Source organism: Leptonotus elevatus, chromosome 11, assembly GCF_054856555.1.
Source record: "Leptonotus elevatus isolate MCC_2025b chromosome 11, RoL_Lele_1.0, whole genome shotgun sequence".
Classification (NCBI taxonomy): domain Eukaryota; kingdom Metazoa; phylum Chordata; class Actinopteri; order Syngnathiformes; family Syngnathidae; genus Leptonotus; species Leptonotus elevatus.
This window is the reverse complement of record NC_141249.1, coordinates 15,600,455-15,613,321: the sequence shown is the minus strand read 5'-3', so window position 1 is coordinate 15,613,321 and position 12,867 is coordinate 15,600,455. Positions and strand designations below refer to the sequence as shown.

Below are 12,867 nucleotides of genomic sequence, written 5' to 3'. Positions count from 1 at the left end.
ATTGAATATTTTTGTAGCCAACTCTCATTAATTGTATTCTGCTCTTCTTTATTTACTTGGTGTTAAGTTAATATGAAAACAGTTTTCAGAGCAAAGCGTGACATTTGGTGAGCATGTGCGCTTCACTCTTGCAGCTGTAATATCTTTTCACATTTTTTCCCATTATCCCTTGAATCACTTATTCCAATGGCGAGGCCAGACACAAGTTCTCTCACTCCTTTATTACCTCACTGAATGGTGACAGGTTAATACGAAAAAAAAAGAGCTATTTACAGAATGTGGCGTGGCATTCTGGCTAGCGTGTCAATGAAAACAAAAATGTTCCCAGCGGCCGCGGGGTGCTTCATTTAAGCACGCACCTTTTTCCCCATCTCAAAGATAGAACGGGGCAACAATGAGGAAGCAGAGCAAAGGTCAAAGTGCGCACACGCACACACAGACACATACACACACCAATTCCAGCAGCCTATTCAGCGCTTGCCAAATGAGTTAGGTCGTACATCATACAAAGCTTGTTAAAAGACACATGCAGACAGATCTTTTCAACTGGTTGGAACAAAAAAAAAAAAGTGCTTACTGAGATCAGGAATGAGGTTTGGTGAGGTTACTGGTCTATTTGCGGATCCCTTCTTGGCAATACGTTCCATGTCTAAGCCCTCAGATAAGCCCTGATTCTCCAAGAAAACGATTGTAAGCATGGTTAGAAATGAGGTGGAACGTTATCATCTAAAGTCCCTTTTACACCGTATGTACCACATGACACTCACTTCTCCAGCCCTGCTGCGTTGAAAGCAGCTGCCATCCGTTAAGTACAGTTGTGCCTTGAGATACAAGTGACTCGACTTGCCAGTTCAATTAAAAAAATAAAAATAAAATAAATGACTGTGTATTATCTTAACTTTTGAGTCCGTTAGCTTAATGCTAAATATTACGATGCTATAAGCAAAATGATTGTTCAATGAACACTACCATTGCAGAAAGAGAATATACAGTCATGTATTCTTTATCCTTCGCGTAGAATGGCTAATATTAGTGGCGTACTCATGAGAAGAGAGAAGTCAAAATGACTCAATGAACAGTATATGGCTTAGAGTGCCCCCAAGTGACCAACCAGCAGACCAAAAAGAGCAGCATAATGGTCATTCACAATTGATGGAATGGGACAAAAACTGTTCAATTGTATTTTATCTATATCATTATTACGTGCCTCCTGCATGTTTTTAAAAAGTACAATATTAATACATGTTACACCAATTGTAGTTGTTTTTGGGGGAGGATTATGGAACAAATTCATGTATTTTCCTTTGATTTCATTGGGAAAAGATTTGCGATACAAGTGTTTTAATAACCAATTAAACTTGTATCTCAAGGCACTGCTGAATAACATAATATATGATGGTGCAGTGTCAAAGCAGCAAAATCCCACTTTTGCTAGGTTGTGTGTGAAAGTCAAAAGGCTTTTAAATGCAATATGTTTTGTTAGGTATAGTTCCTTAGGCTCTCTGTGTAAAAGTGCAGATTTTTTTGATAGTAAAAAAAAAAAAAGAAGAAAATGATAAGATGTGACCATTGTTGATGACAGAGGTGTAACAATACCACTGGGTTCTGTGTAAAAGTCAAAGGTGATTAAATGCCGTGTTTTCAGCTACGGCTCCCATGTGACCATTTTACAGGCCTTCAGCGTAAAACAGGTGACTGTCTGATACCACAAACAAAACGAAAGGTGAAGCAGTGACAGTTGCGGTTTTATCACTGGGTTTCGTAGTAAAGTCAATCACAGATGAATGCAGTATGTTATGTTTTGACCCGTTTGGCAGGCTCTGCGAGTAAGTGCTACTCAAAATAAGTTCTTACTGATACCAATTAAAACCAAAACCCCAAAAAAAATTGTAGAAGTAGTGTCTCTTTTGCTGTTGTGAACATAGTCACATCAATATCCTGCTTTTGCTGGGTTTCATGTAAAAAGTCAAAGGCAGATCAATGTCTTGCAGTTGCGAATCCAATGCAGCAATTTTGCAGGCTCTTTGTGTAAAACTAATGATTGTCTGATACTAGTGTTTAAAAAAAAGATCGATAAGAAGCAGTGACTTATGTTGTTTTTGAGAGAATCATAGCAATATATGATATAAAGCTGGGTCCCGTGTAAAAGTCCAAAAAAGATTCATGTCAAATTTTGCAAGGTCTTTGTCAGAACAGAAAAAAAAAATACTTGAGAAGACTTTGTTGATGGGTTCTGTGTAAAATTTAAAGGCGGATTGAATTTTGATGGATCTCTGTGCAAAATAGGTGACTGTCTGATACTACAGTAAATAATAATAATAATAATAATAATAATAATAACAACAACAACAACTGATGACAAGCAGCGACTTCTTTGTTGTTAATGACAGTTGGAGAATATCACAGGGTTTCATGTAAAAGGCAAAGGTGGATAAATGCACATTTGCCAAATTTTGCAGGATCTCTATGTAAAAGGGGCTTTTGACTCAATATGACAGAATGTTTGAATATGCCACCTGAGCCATCTGAGCTCATTTAAAAGTTACAGGATTGTTGTTCCGACGAACACTGCCAAGCTGCAGAGCTCTGAAAAGAGCCCAAAATGTGTCAAGTAGGATTCAAAAGGAGAGTTACTGGCTGTGTGAAGAGGACGATTTTCAGCGCTACGTTCTATTCGTTAGCAAAGAGCGTGTTTTTAATTTGGATTAAATAGACTGGCGCATAAGTAACACTAAGCCAGATGTCATGAACACAGAAAACACTGACAGATGCTTTAACGTGAAATGGGGAGGGCGTCTCTCTCGCAGCGGCGATGTGGAAATGAGAAGAAAGGCACAGGGAGAGAGTGAAGGAGGGCTTTAAGAAAAAGAGCAGCGGCCAGCGCTAAGTCATGGGACGGAGTTGGACCCGCGAGACGAGCCAAGGAAGCGCCCGTGCGGCGTGCGTGCGGCTTGTTAATACCAACTCTTCTGCCCGCGGCGGGCCATGGGATGGACGGATAACACGCCGCCAGCGCCTGCGGTCATGCGGTGGGGTGGGTGGGGCTTTGATGGTGTGCTGGAGGAGACGGGGTGGGGTTCTAGGTGAGGCTGGCGTTGGAGCTGCTGGTGCCGCTGTTCTTCCTTTGACCGCTCTGCACCGCGCTAGGGACCTGCAGGCCCGTCACCACCGAGAAACTGCCGTTCCACACCTGCCAAGGAGTACAAGCAGAGATCCGGTGAGTGCCGGATGTTAAAAGGCACGCGATTTCCCGTCGTTCTCACCATGAACGCCGGGATGAGCGGCTGCTGGAACTTGGTCCTGAAGGTGTGCATCAGCTGCTTGGTTTTGCCGTTGAAGAAGGACAGCACGCCTGGCAGCCACAATGAGTACATGAAAGCGGTGGTAAGAGTGAAGTGCAGTCCACGAGTTTACATATTGTTTCATGAAACATTAAAATTGATAAAGCCACAGATTTGTTTGACTTACTACTTACTAGGGGTGTTAGAAAAAAATCGATTCGGCAATATATCGCGATATTACAGCGCGCAATTCTCGAATCGATTCGATATGCAGCCGAATCGATTTAATAAATAAATATATAAATATTCAACAAAACGTCTTACTTAGGGTTAGGATTCACACATTAAGCATGGAAGAATGTTCTATTAATGGAACGTTAAGCCTTAATATTTTTATTTCAGTGCTGTTCAAACAGGAAACCGACTGCAACCTGTTTGTTAAATGCAGTGGCTCAGTTATAAGCCTGAATTTTCAGATAAATAAATACATTTTCATACAACTCTTACAGTGTACATGTATAAGTTTACTGATTAGTATTTTCTAAATTTGAGTAAAAAAAATAAAAATAAAAATTCGCAATAATCAATGTATAGATTCGCATCGGGATTAATCGGTATCGAATCGAATCGCCAGGTACTAGGCAATTCACACCCCTACTACTTGCTGACTGCATTCAAATCCTGCTGGCAGTTTAACTACTGCAAACTACCCCTTTAACTAGAATATTCACACATCTGCAATCTCATTCATTATTGATATTTCTTGCAACTTCTATCGTTACTCGTACTACAAAATGAAATCTGATGAAATCGTTTGTTGACTTAATACCTGAACCGCGGAGAGTAAAGAGTTAAGAACAGAATAAGCACCTGCTGCCGATTCTGCCACTCACACAACATCTGCAGCAGTGGATGACGGCCAAAATGACAACGGTGATTAACTCTGTGATGGTGACGACGAAGATAATATTAGATGTCTGTGAGTGAAGGAATGCTTTACATACTTGTGATTAACTGCTTCGTATGCGCATCTTAAGTGACAGATATATTGGCATTCAAAAATTCCCTGTCAAACCTGAAGTAGCACATCATTTAACATTGGCAGCGCTTCTTCGCTGCCACCAAAGACAAAAGAGCATTTAAAGAGTGTTTTGTTCTGAAATTATTAATATTTGCTTAAGGCAAATTAAATTCAAGACTCTAATTGCATTTAAAATTAAACTTAAGACCAACTTCACAATGCCCTTAATATCCCATGAATGCCATGCCTGACTAGACTAAAACCCCATCCCTTTTTTGTTGGTTTTCCTATTCTAAGCCATAAAGCCAATATGTATTTTTTAAAAGAATATTTATTTATTTTGAGATAATTTATAAATAGGGTTTAACGATTTTGAAAATCTAATTGCGACCCCCCCCCCCCCCCCCCCCGTTGATATTGTGATTTAATAAGCAATTATTTCATCTAAATCCCCTTTATATCTAGACAAGCAATAAATTAATCTGTATTACAAAAAAGGATTGATTATATATAAATGTTTTGCTTTTGTAGGTTAGCGCTACTACACTAAAGTAAAAAGGAAAATTAATTCATATCTTCTAAGTGGGGGTGTATTAATCAGGGTTTTATGCTGCAGATTTCGATCTACCACGAGGGAGATCAGCAAATTTTGATTGGAAAAAAATCTGAGAAAACTGGTCAATGTAACAGATTGTGTTTCGATTTTGAAGGTTGTCAAATAAAGCCAACATTCCTCCTCAGTACGGCTGAATGGGGAAATTCCACATAAAAAGCACCTTCGTCGTAGTTACAGTAGACTCCTATACTGCTCGGGATGGGGCAGTCCAGCGTCCGGGCCTTGTTGTTGTGCTTGGCGGTGAGGCTCTGCTGGAGCCAGTTGTTGAGATGGATGCACCAGGACGCGCTGCTCTTCCCCAGTTGGTCGAAGCGGCCCAGGCTGCGCACGGCCACGCCCACGGCGAAGGCCTTACTCTCCTTGTCGAAGCGCACCTCCCAGTACTGCTGGCCGGCGTCGATGGCTGTGTCGGCTACGGGTAGAATGATCTAGATGTCAGCGCTTATCACGTCAGATCTGTTTTCACAGTTTTATTTGTTTTTGTTGTCCCTACCCAAAACTGTATAGGACTCTGCAGTGAAGCGATCTCTGTTGGGTCGGGCCGTCGGGGCTCTCTTGGGCGACATCAGCGCTGACCTGAAGACACAGGAGACAAAATTATAGCATTTATCAAATTATCTTGTGGTTGCTCATACCTGACCTACGGGATCACCCATTCAAGGAAGCACCATTTTGATGCTATTTTTTTACAGCTTCCAGCCCACTTGATCGTAACAGTCAAGAATGTTGTTACTCAAGAGCTCCCCCTACAGTTATGAAGTAGAACACTAGTATAACTCAATACAAATGAAATGGTGGGCTGTTTTATTAGATATTAATCTAGCAGGGGTGCATAGTACCTAAAATTAAAAAAAAAAAATCAACTGACTTCCCTTTAATTAAACACATGGGAAAATACTTTTTAAAAGACCCATTTAATTTTTGAGTTTTTATATTGAAATTGTTTGGGTTGGTCTTATGTGATAGTTTTAATCATTTTTGTTTTGTTTTTCCCTACTGCCTACCTTCTATAGCATTAGCAGGCAGCAAGCATTCTCCAGTAGGAATATAGTCAAGGCTAGATGATGAGATATGGGGTACTGCCAATAATATTAATGACAAATCTGCCAAGATATTAGCTTGAAAAAAAGGGCACTCTGGGCGTTTCCTACCCAAATTATCTTGCCAACTCGATAAAAGGAAGTCTTTTTTTTTTTATGGTGTAGCATGCAACCTTTAAAAAAAAACCAAAGCAATTCCTGTATAACAAAGACGTTACATAAGTTGTTTATTTATAATGTGAGTTCTAATTGTTTCCAATTCCTTGAACGTCACAATCATGCCAATATTGGTCTGTAAATTGTTGCAATTCAAAATATGACCTATTTTTATGACATGACAAAATGCATTGAATGCCAAGACTGACTTGTAACTTCACACCTGCCTGACTGGCTCCACACTGTGCTACCCTAGTATGTAATCACTTGATGAAAATGTTGTAATTCCTGTAAAACAAAACTTTACATAAGATTTTTTTTTTTTATATAAGGTTAAACAAAAATTTTTTTTTACTAATCTTTAACATGTCAAGACTGAAATCTGCCTGACTAAATCTACACTGTTCTGTTAGTGAATTCAATTGGGATGAATCAGTTTGGTACGCTCACAGTTTTTCAATATGCAATTTACATCACATTGACACTGTGAGAGTGTGTTTCTTTTGTGCGTTCACTCCACTCCTAATTATAACTACTATGGCTTCAAAGTTAGTTTACACTGTTTTGCACTGCACTGCTTACACGGACACGGTAAAAGATTGGAAGAAGCACCAGCTTCATTTAAATCTGATGTTTGACTCATTTCCGTTTTTTGGCAGTCAGCAAGTGCTACTCGAAATATGTCCCGTACTTTTAAGGAAACTCCTCTGCATGGTGTTCGCGCTTCAAAGCACAAATGACTGCAAGAATTTGCCTTTTAGCATGAGCATTATTTTTCAAACCTAACATTTATAAATGGGCTTACAATGGTTCTTCACTTCAGACTTGAGTTAGGTCCAAGGCACGCACATGAAAAACAGTGCATTAATGATTCCTTTAATTACAGCTAAGAAACATCAATGTTAGACAAAAGAACACAAAACTTAGCTAAAAACAATAAAGTAAGTTACTGTATATGGTTCAATACACTACAAAATGAAGTTTTTGATGACAAGCAAAATAGGTAATTTTGAGGGGGAAAAAGTTCTCTTAGCAAAAAATGTGGTGAATTTTGGCTCAAAAACCGGGGCATGGACTGTACTGTGGGTTACCCACACAAACAAAAATTTTGCATGAGCTGTTTTTTAATCCTCTCAGTTTTACCGAAAGGTATCAGCTTCCAAGTAACTCCCTTCCACGTCAATGCTGACAATGATGAGGACAATGACATCTGAGATGTGTGGAATGAAGGCCACGTACATTCCACTCAACACAACATATCTTGCCAAATGTGTTGTTGTGCGTCCTGCATTTGGTTTTGAGCCAGCATCGGATAATGTTGCCAACCAAACTTCTGTCAACTTGCATTATAAAAATACTTATAATTTTTAAAAAATGACACAAAATCAATGCATATCATTTCTTCCACTTGGCATGTAACATTTTAGCACAAAGGTGAACTCAGGAATTCCCCTATTGGCATTTTTTCAACTACTTGCTGAAAAACTGAAAAAAATTGCAGTTCTCCGTATTCTGTGCTCTTTCTGTAATATCCTAAGACAACACAAGATGGTGCCAACAAGAACATAGTAATTAATTTGTGTCAAGCAAATATGTTGAAGTGGTACATCTTAATTAAGAGACTAAGAGCTTTCTATGTCAAGGAGTCTCTCAATGTAACCTGGGTTTTTGAGTCATGGAGCGTATTCACCGTTCTGCTCTGCTGAGCTGGTTTTCGGCACTCCCTAAGACACACCTGGCTGGAGACTGCATGGGCGAGCTGGTTCGAGTCTTCTCCTTGCGAATGTCCTGAATCTTCCCAGCGCTGCCATCCCACTCCACGTTCAGGTCCTCTATCTTCAAGTTCTGGTGGGCCGAGGCCGAGTCCAATTTAAAAGTGAACGCTGGGGGACAAGCAAAGGAGAGCTAGCCGATGTCGCAGCTTGTGGCGTTGATTTTCAGGAGCCCCTCGCATACTCACCGTGGGTTTCCAGTGTAACGGTCTCGGAGAAATCTCCCGCCACAGCCTTGTTACACGCCCTCACCCTGAACGTCATGAAGCGTGTGTCAAAGCGCAGACCTGATGATAAGAGCACAACCAAAGAATAATAATAATTTCCTTTGTGCAACCAAGTAAAGCAAATGAGAACAGCTTCTCATTTACAATGTACCGCGAGTTTCTCGCCAATTTCCACCCCTAGTCTTTACAATCCTTAGCCAACCTGTGAGCGTGTGCTCCGTCTCCCGTATGCCCTCCAAAACCATCCAAGGAAAGTCCTCTCTGATGCGTGGCGGACCCTCATGGTTGGTCCGCCGATGCTCCAGGATGTAGTGGTCTATTTTGCTGTCGGGCTCCGCTAGTGTCCAGACGACAGTCACAGTGTTGTCGCACACCTGGCACTCGGACACCTGGATCTCCGGCGTGGCCGGAACTGCAACACCAACAAAAAATGATCAGTCAATGAGAGGATGACTGGCGTGCAATTTATATTAGCTTCTGCTTGGCAAAATTGTATAATTGATTTTTTATTCATTACATTACTCACTTGTACCACACTAAGTTTCATTTCTACTTGTGGAGCATTTTTTCAATCCAATCTTCTAATCCATCTGTTTTTAAGGGTAACGTAAGAGAAGTTATAACATGTTTTTTGGTATATTGATTGATCAAAAATATGAATCTAGGCAAATATAAACATTTGTGGAGGGGCGTCAATTACGAGCCCTTTGGCGCAATTTGCGGCAGGGCTCGGTCCCTATCCTAGCAGGGGTTTGCACCCTACACCAAAAATGATGCAGACCTGGAAGAAACTTGAGGCCCTGCAGCAGGGCCTTCTCCTGGCTGAAGTCCACCATCAAGTGGCTCATGTTGTCGCTGGCCTTGGCCTTCAGGGAGAGGCGGAAGGCCGGAGCCATCGTCACGCTGCCGACAAGAGAGGAGTGTCACAAAACACAGGAAGATGAGTGGATGCTTGCCAGGACTACCACTGAGCGCATTGCCCTGATGGGCGCTGGAAGGCGGAGCTAGAAGGGGGAGCATTCATCCAAGGAGGCGGGGAGGGGGAGTTGACACGGGACGGTACAACACCACAACAAAAAGGCTCTTGAATGGAAAGTTACCAAAGTGCTTATTGTCTAAGAAAAGGGTGACTACATTTTGAACGCATGCACGCTATCAAATGAGATGGCTGGTTACATAAGGGCAAAAAGAACAAAATGGAAGCAATGGATGGCTGAGTACAATACCTATCCTTAATGTCTTTGGCTGCCTGGAGGGGAAGAGGAGGAGAGGGGAGATACGAAGCGAAGAGACAACTGAGTTTGTCGCCCATGATTGTTGAGGTCACATTTACAACTAAACATGTCGCTGACGCCACCAAAAGGATAAATGTTTTTTTGTTTTATGTCAGTGCGCTACAGGCCAACACTTGCGCAAGATACCTGCGTGAAGCCGTCCGTTCCGGAGGAGCAAAGCGTGTGATTGGCCAGCTCCAGCAGCTCCTCCGAACTCTCCAACGCTTTGGAACAGGCGCTCAGCTGATTCTGAGTGACGATACAAAAAGAATGTTTGATTCCATTAGAAAGACGTCAAGCATTGCCCCAAGGCAATTTTTCCACTACTAACAGCAGGGCACAGTACCTATCCCCGCGAGGGTTTACTCTAGCCACTGAAAAGCGAGCAATATTGTCTTTGTAACGGCAGAATTATTGAAAACTTGTGTATCTGTTTTCATAGGTTTGTGCAGGTGTTCATAATGTGGCCGGTGAGCGTACACAGTAAAGACTTACCTGCAGCTCGTACGTGCGGCTGGCTCGTTCCTGTTTAATGCGCGTCAACATGTTCTCCTTCATCTCATCCAAAACCGAGTGGAGGGAGTTGAACTCGGACTCCAGGTCCTCCTGCACTCGGGCGGAGTTGGCCTGGTGGAGGAGGAAAAAAGAAGGATGACAGGTTGAGACTGCCCATTTTTATATTCATGTCCATTCATCCACCACTGGTGTTTCCTTACTTCCAGGTTGTCCAGGCTCTGCTTGATACTGCAGACAAAATTTGAGATCTCGTCGTTCTTGGTGGCCAGCGTGTGGGTGATTTTACGCAGAGACTCCTGCAGGAAAGAAAGAGTTGCACTCAATTTTTATTTACAAAACATTTTAACATTAATAATGGTCATACAAGTATAAGTAGGTCAACTTGTCTAAATCCTCAAGAAACAATAAACACTTGATTAACTTGAATGCATTACACATTGAATGTTTAAACTAATGATTATTAATTCAATGTAAACCTTAACTTAAACATTTTAAAAAGGACAAGTATTGTATTTGGCAGGTAACCAGTCGGTGTCTATTGCTACAAGCTAACTCAGCAGTATACATCTTCACTTTGATGCTCGTCACTCAGCACCAACTGATGCGACACGAACACACGACTTCAGTCACAAGAGATCCAAATCATTCCTTTGACTCTGATTATCATGACACGGAAACACTTGTAAGAGCTGGACAAAAGCACTTGAACAACAACACTTTCTGCTTCAAATTAATCTGCTTACTTCATGCTAACTTCCTGTGGATATTTATATCTATATCGAGTATAAAAAAAACTAACATATTGGATATCTAACAAGACATGTACAGCGTCAATGCAGCAGATCAGCAAATTTTCTCTCCAGAATGCTTGATACTAGTTTTAAAATTTTTATTATACCTTCCTTGCACAGATTCAATACACCCTGTGCCAGATTTAGAAAAGCACCCCGGGGACATAACAGAGTAGGAACACTGCTCTTTATTTGGTATCCTTCATTTTTGTGTCTGTGAACATACACACTACGAACACAAGGCATTTCTGCAAAAATGGCGTGAATGTGTGCATGTATGTCCTTGGATAGGGGGAATGCCCCATCTGGGCTCCCGCTTTGCACACCCGTGCCACAGGAAAAATCGTGAATAGACGCATATTGTGCGACTGTTTGCAGTATTCTTATTGATGCTTGTACAGACATACTTTGACTAAAAGTTAGTATTTCCCAGGTTTATTGCACCGTACCCGTTTCAAATGGGAGGAGGACTAAAATAAACGTCTGATGTATTTGTGTGTCCTACTGAAGTGTTTAGGTGAGTCACGTTGCCTTGGAGGCTCCTTCAGCCACGTGATGGATTTTCTTTGTCCTGATTGGCTAACGCCACCTGACCTGAGCGCCGAGGAGGCCACTTCACCGCCGGAAGGATGCGCATTCATAATTTAATTATGCAGCTGAGCAGCCATTGAAGTGGAGCAACCGCATTCAATGACACAGCGAAGAATAACATATAAACCGGCGTTAACTAGTAACTACCATGACGTGTCCCCTGCAATCTAGTATTTTAAAATCAGGAATACAGCCACTGTTGACCGACCGCGTCCATGTTGGGAGAGGCAGGCCGTTCGTGGCCAACGATGCCAATATAACCATAACAGAAACGACAATAGTAAAGAATATTGTATAAAGCAGAATGTCTGTCATTCATTTAAGGTTGTGGCAAACAACAAAGTCCGCCTTCTCGTCCTCTTTCTTTTGTACACTACGCCCTCAAATGTCCTCCCCCAATCAGAGACACCTGTTCCTCGGACTCGAGCTCACCTTCTGGTCTCCCATCTCGGCGTCCCGGGACTACAGCTCCCGTCGAGCCGCAAAACAGAGCCGCCGGTTACTAATCTGGTCCGGCCCCGCTTTCCGGGAATTAGCACGGCGGAGTTGGTACTGATGCTGCCGGGGTGCGACGCATCTTTCGGACCGACACCAAGCGAGCAGCAACGCCTTTAGGGCCGCTAAGCGTAACGCGCATGCGTCACTGGTGGATTGTGGGTTTCCCGCTGCGGCTGGGCGTGATGCTACCTTCAGGGACCTTACGGGAAAAAGAGAGAGAAGAGTCGGACATCAATAATTTGTACTCGAGTAATGTTACTTTAGTATAAATCAAACTAAAATGTAGCCTCTTTATAATTAAGATTAAATGAGTATTGTATTTAAAAATAATAATAATACTACTGAGTGCATAGTGAGTAACTTTTAGCAACTATAGCACATGTCAAAACAAATCTAAAATAGGACAATGCAAATTAAACCTGTAATTCATTATTTACACGTGAACCAGCACAATTAGGTATCAGGCACGCGCATTCATAACTGGTACACAAGCCCTTGCCCATTTCCTTGGAGGAAAAAAAGTTTTCTCCAGCAGATTTTTGTTAACTCATCTTTGCTTCAGGGATGGCGCTACACCAGAGCTAGGGGGTGCAATAGCACCATCAGAAATGTGTCATCGAAGTTTAACTCCTCCAGCATTTTATGAGTTATAAAATGACCTCCACCCACCTCGATTAATAGTTGACTACATGACTAATAGAAAAAAGGTAGGCCTACCATTTTTTATTTTATTTTGCAGATTGCCACTTTTTACAGTGGTGCTTTGAGGTTATTTCCATCACTAAACTTGTAGTTTCCCCCCACCCCCAAAAATTCATTCTAAAAGTAAGGGTTCCCAAGTTTTATAACTTGTCTCCAAAGTTAGATGTCCATTTCATCCAGCTTAGATGCTTAACAGGCTAGCATTTAGGCTACATGATTGCATCAGGCTGGTCTGGCAGTTGTAAAACAGTGACACCAGTGCTTTTTACAGATTTTTTAGTTGTCAAATTGTGTTCTGCAGTATTAAGGCCTCAGAGGATAAACTGAAACTATGTTAGCGTCAGTCACGTTCCAACAGAGCAAACCCAAGTTTTGCCCTACA

At 41.7% G+C, this 12,867-nt stretch overlaps 1 protein-coding gene across 1 annotated transcript; it reads right to left on the bottom strand.

The window, feature by feature from the left end:
* Window positions 1-202: 202 nt before the first annotated feature.
* Window positions 203-11,915, bottom strand: fsd1 (fibronectin type III and SPRY domain containing 1). The gene is made up of 13 exons (XM_086090081.1): window positions 11,718-11,915; window positions 10,104-10,199; window positions 9,883-10,014; window positions 9,535-9,636; window positions 9,340-9,362; window positions 8,895-9,016; window positions 8,316-8,525; window positions 8,075-8,173; window positions 7,850-7,997; window positions 5,412-5,494; window positions 5,079-5,330; window positions 3,264-3,352; window positions 203-3,190 (listed from the first exon to the last, which is right to left on the bottom strand). The coding sequence occupies exons 1-13, from the start codon at window positions 11,730-11,732 to the stop codon at window positions 3,080-3,082; spliced, it is 1,482 nt and encodes a 493-aa protein (XP_085946207.1). The 5' UTR covers window positions 11,733-11,915; the 3' UTR covers window positions 203-3,079.
* Between the last annotated feature and the right edge of the window lie 952 nt (window positions 11,916-12,867).

Excerpts from the sequence above, each read along its gene's own strand:
- fsd1 (XM_086090081.1), bottom strand. Across the intron at positions 10,015-10,103 it reads AGAGCCTGGACAACCTGGAA|GCCAACTCCGCCCGAGTGCA; the intron begins GTAAGGAAACAC and ends CTCCTCCACCAG. Across the intron at positions 3,191-3,263 it reads CGCTCATCCCGGCGTTCATG|GTGTGGAACGGCAGTTTCTC; the intron begins GTGAGAACGACG and ends ACTCCTTGGCAG.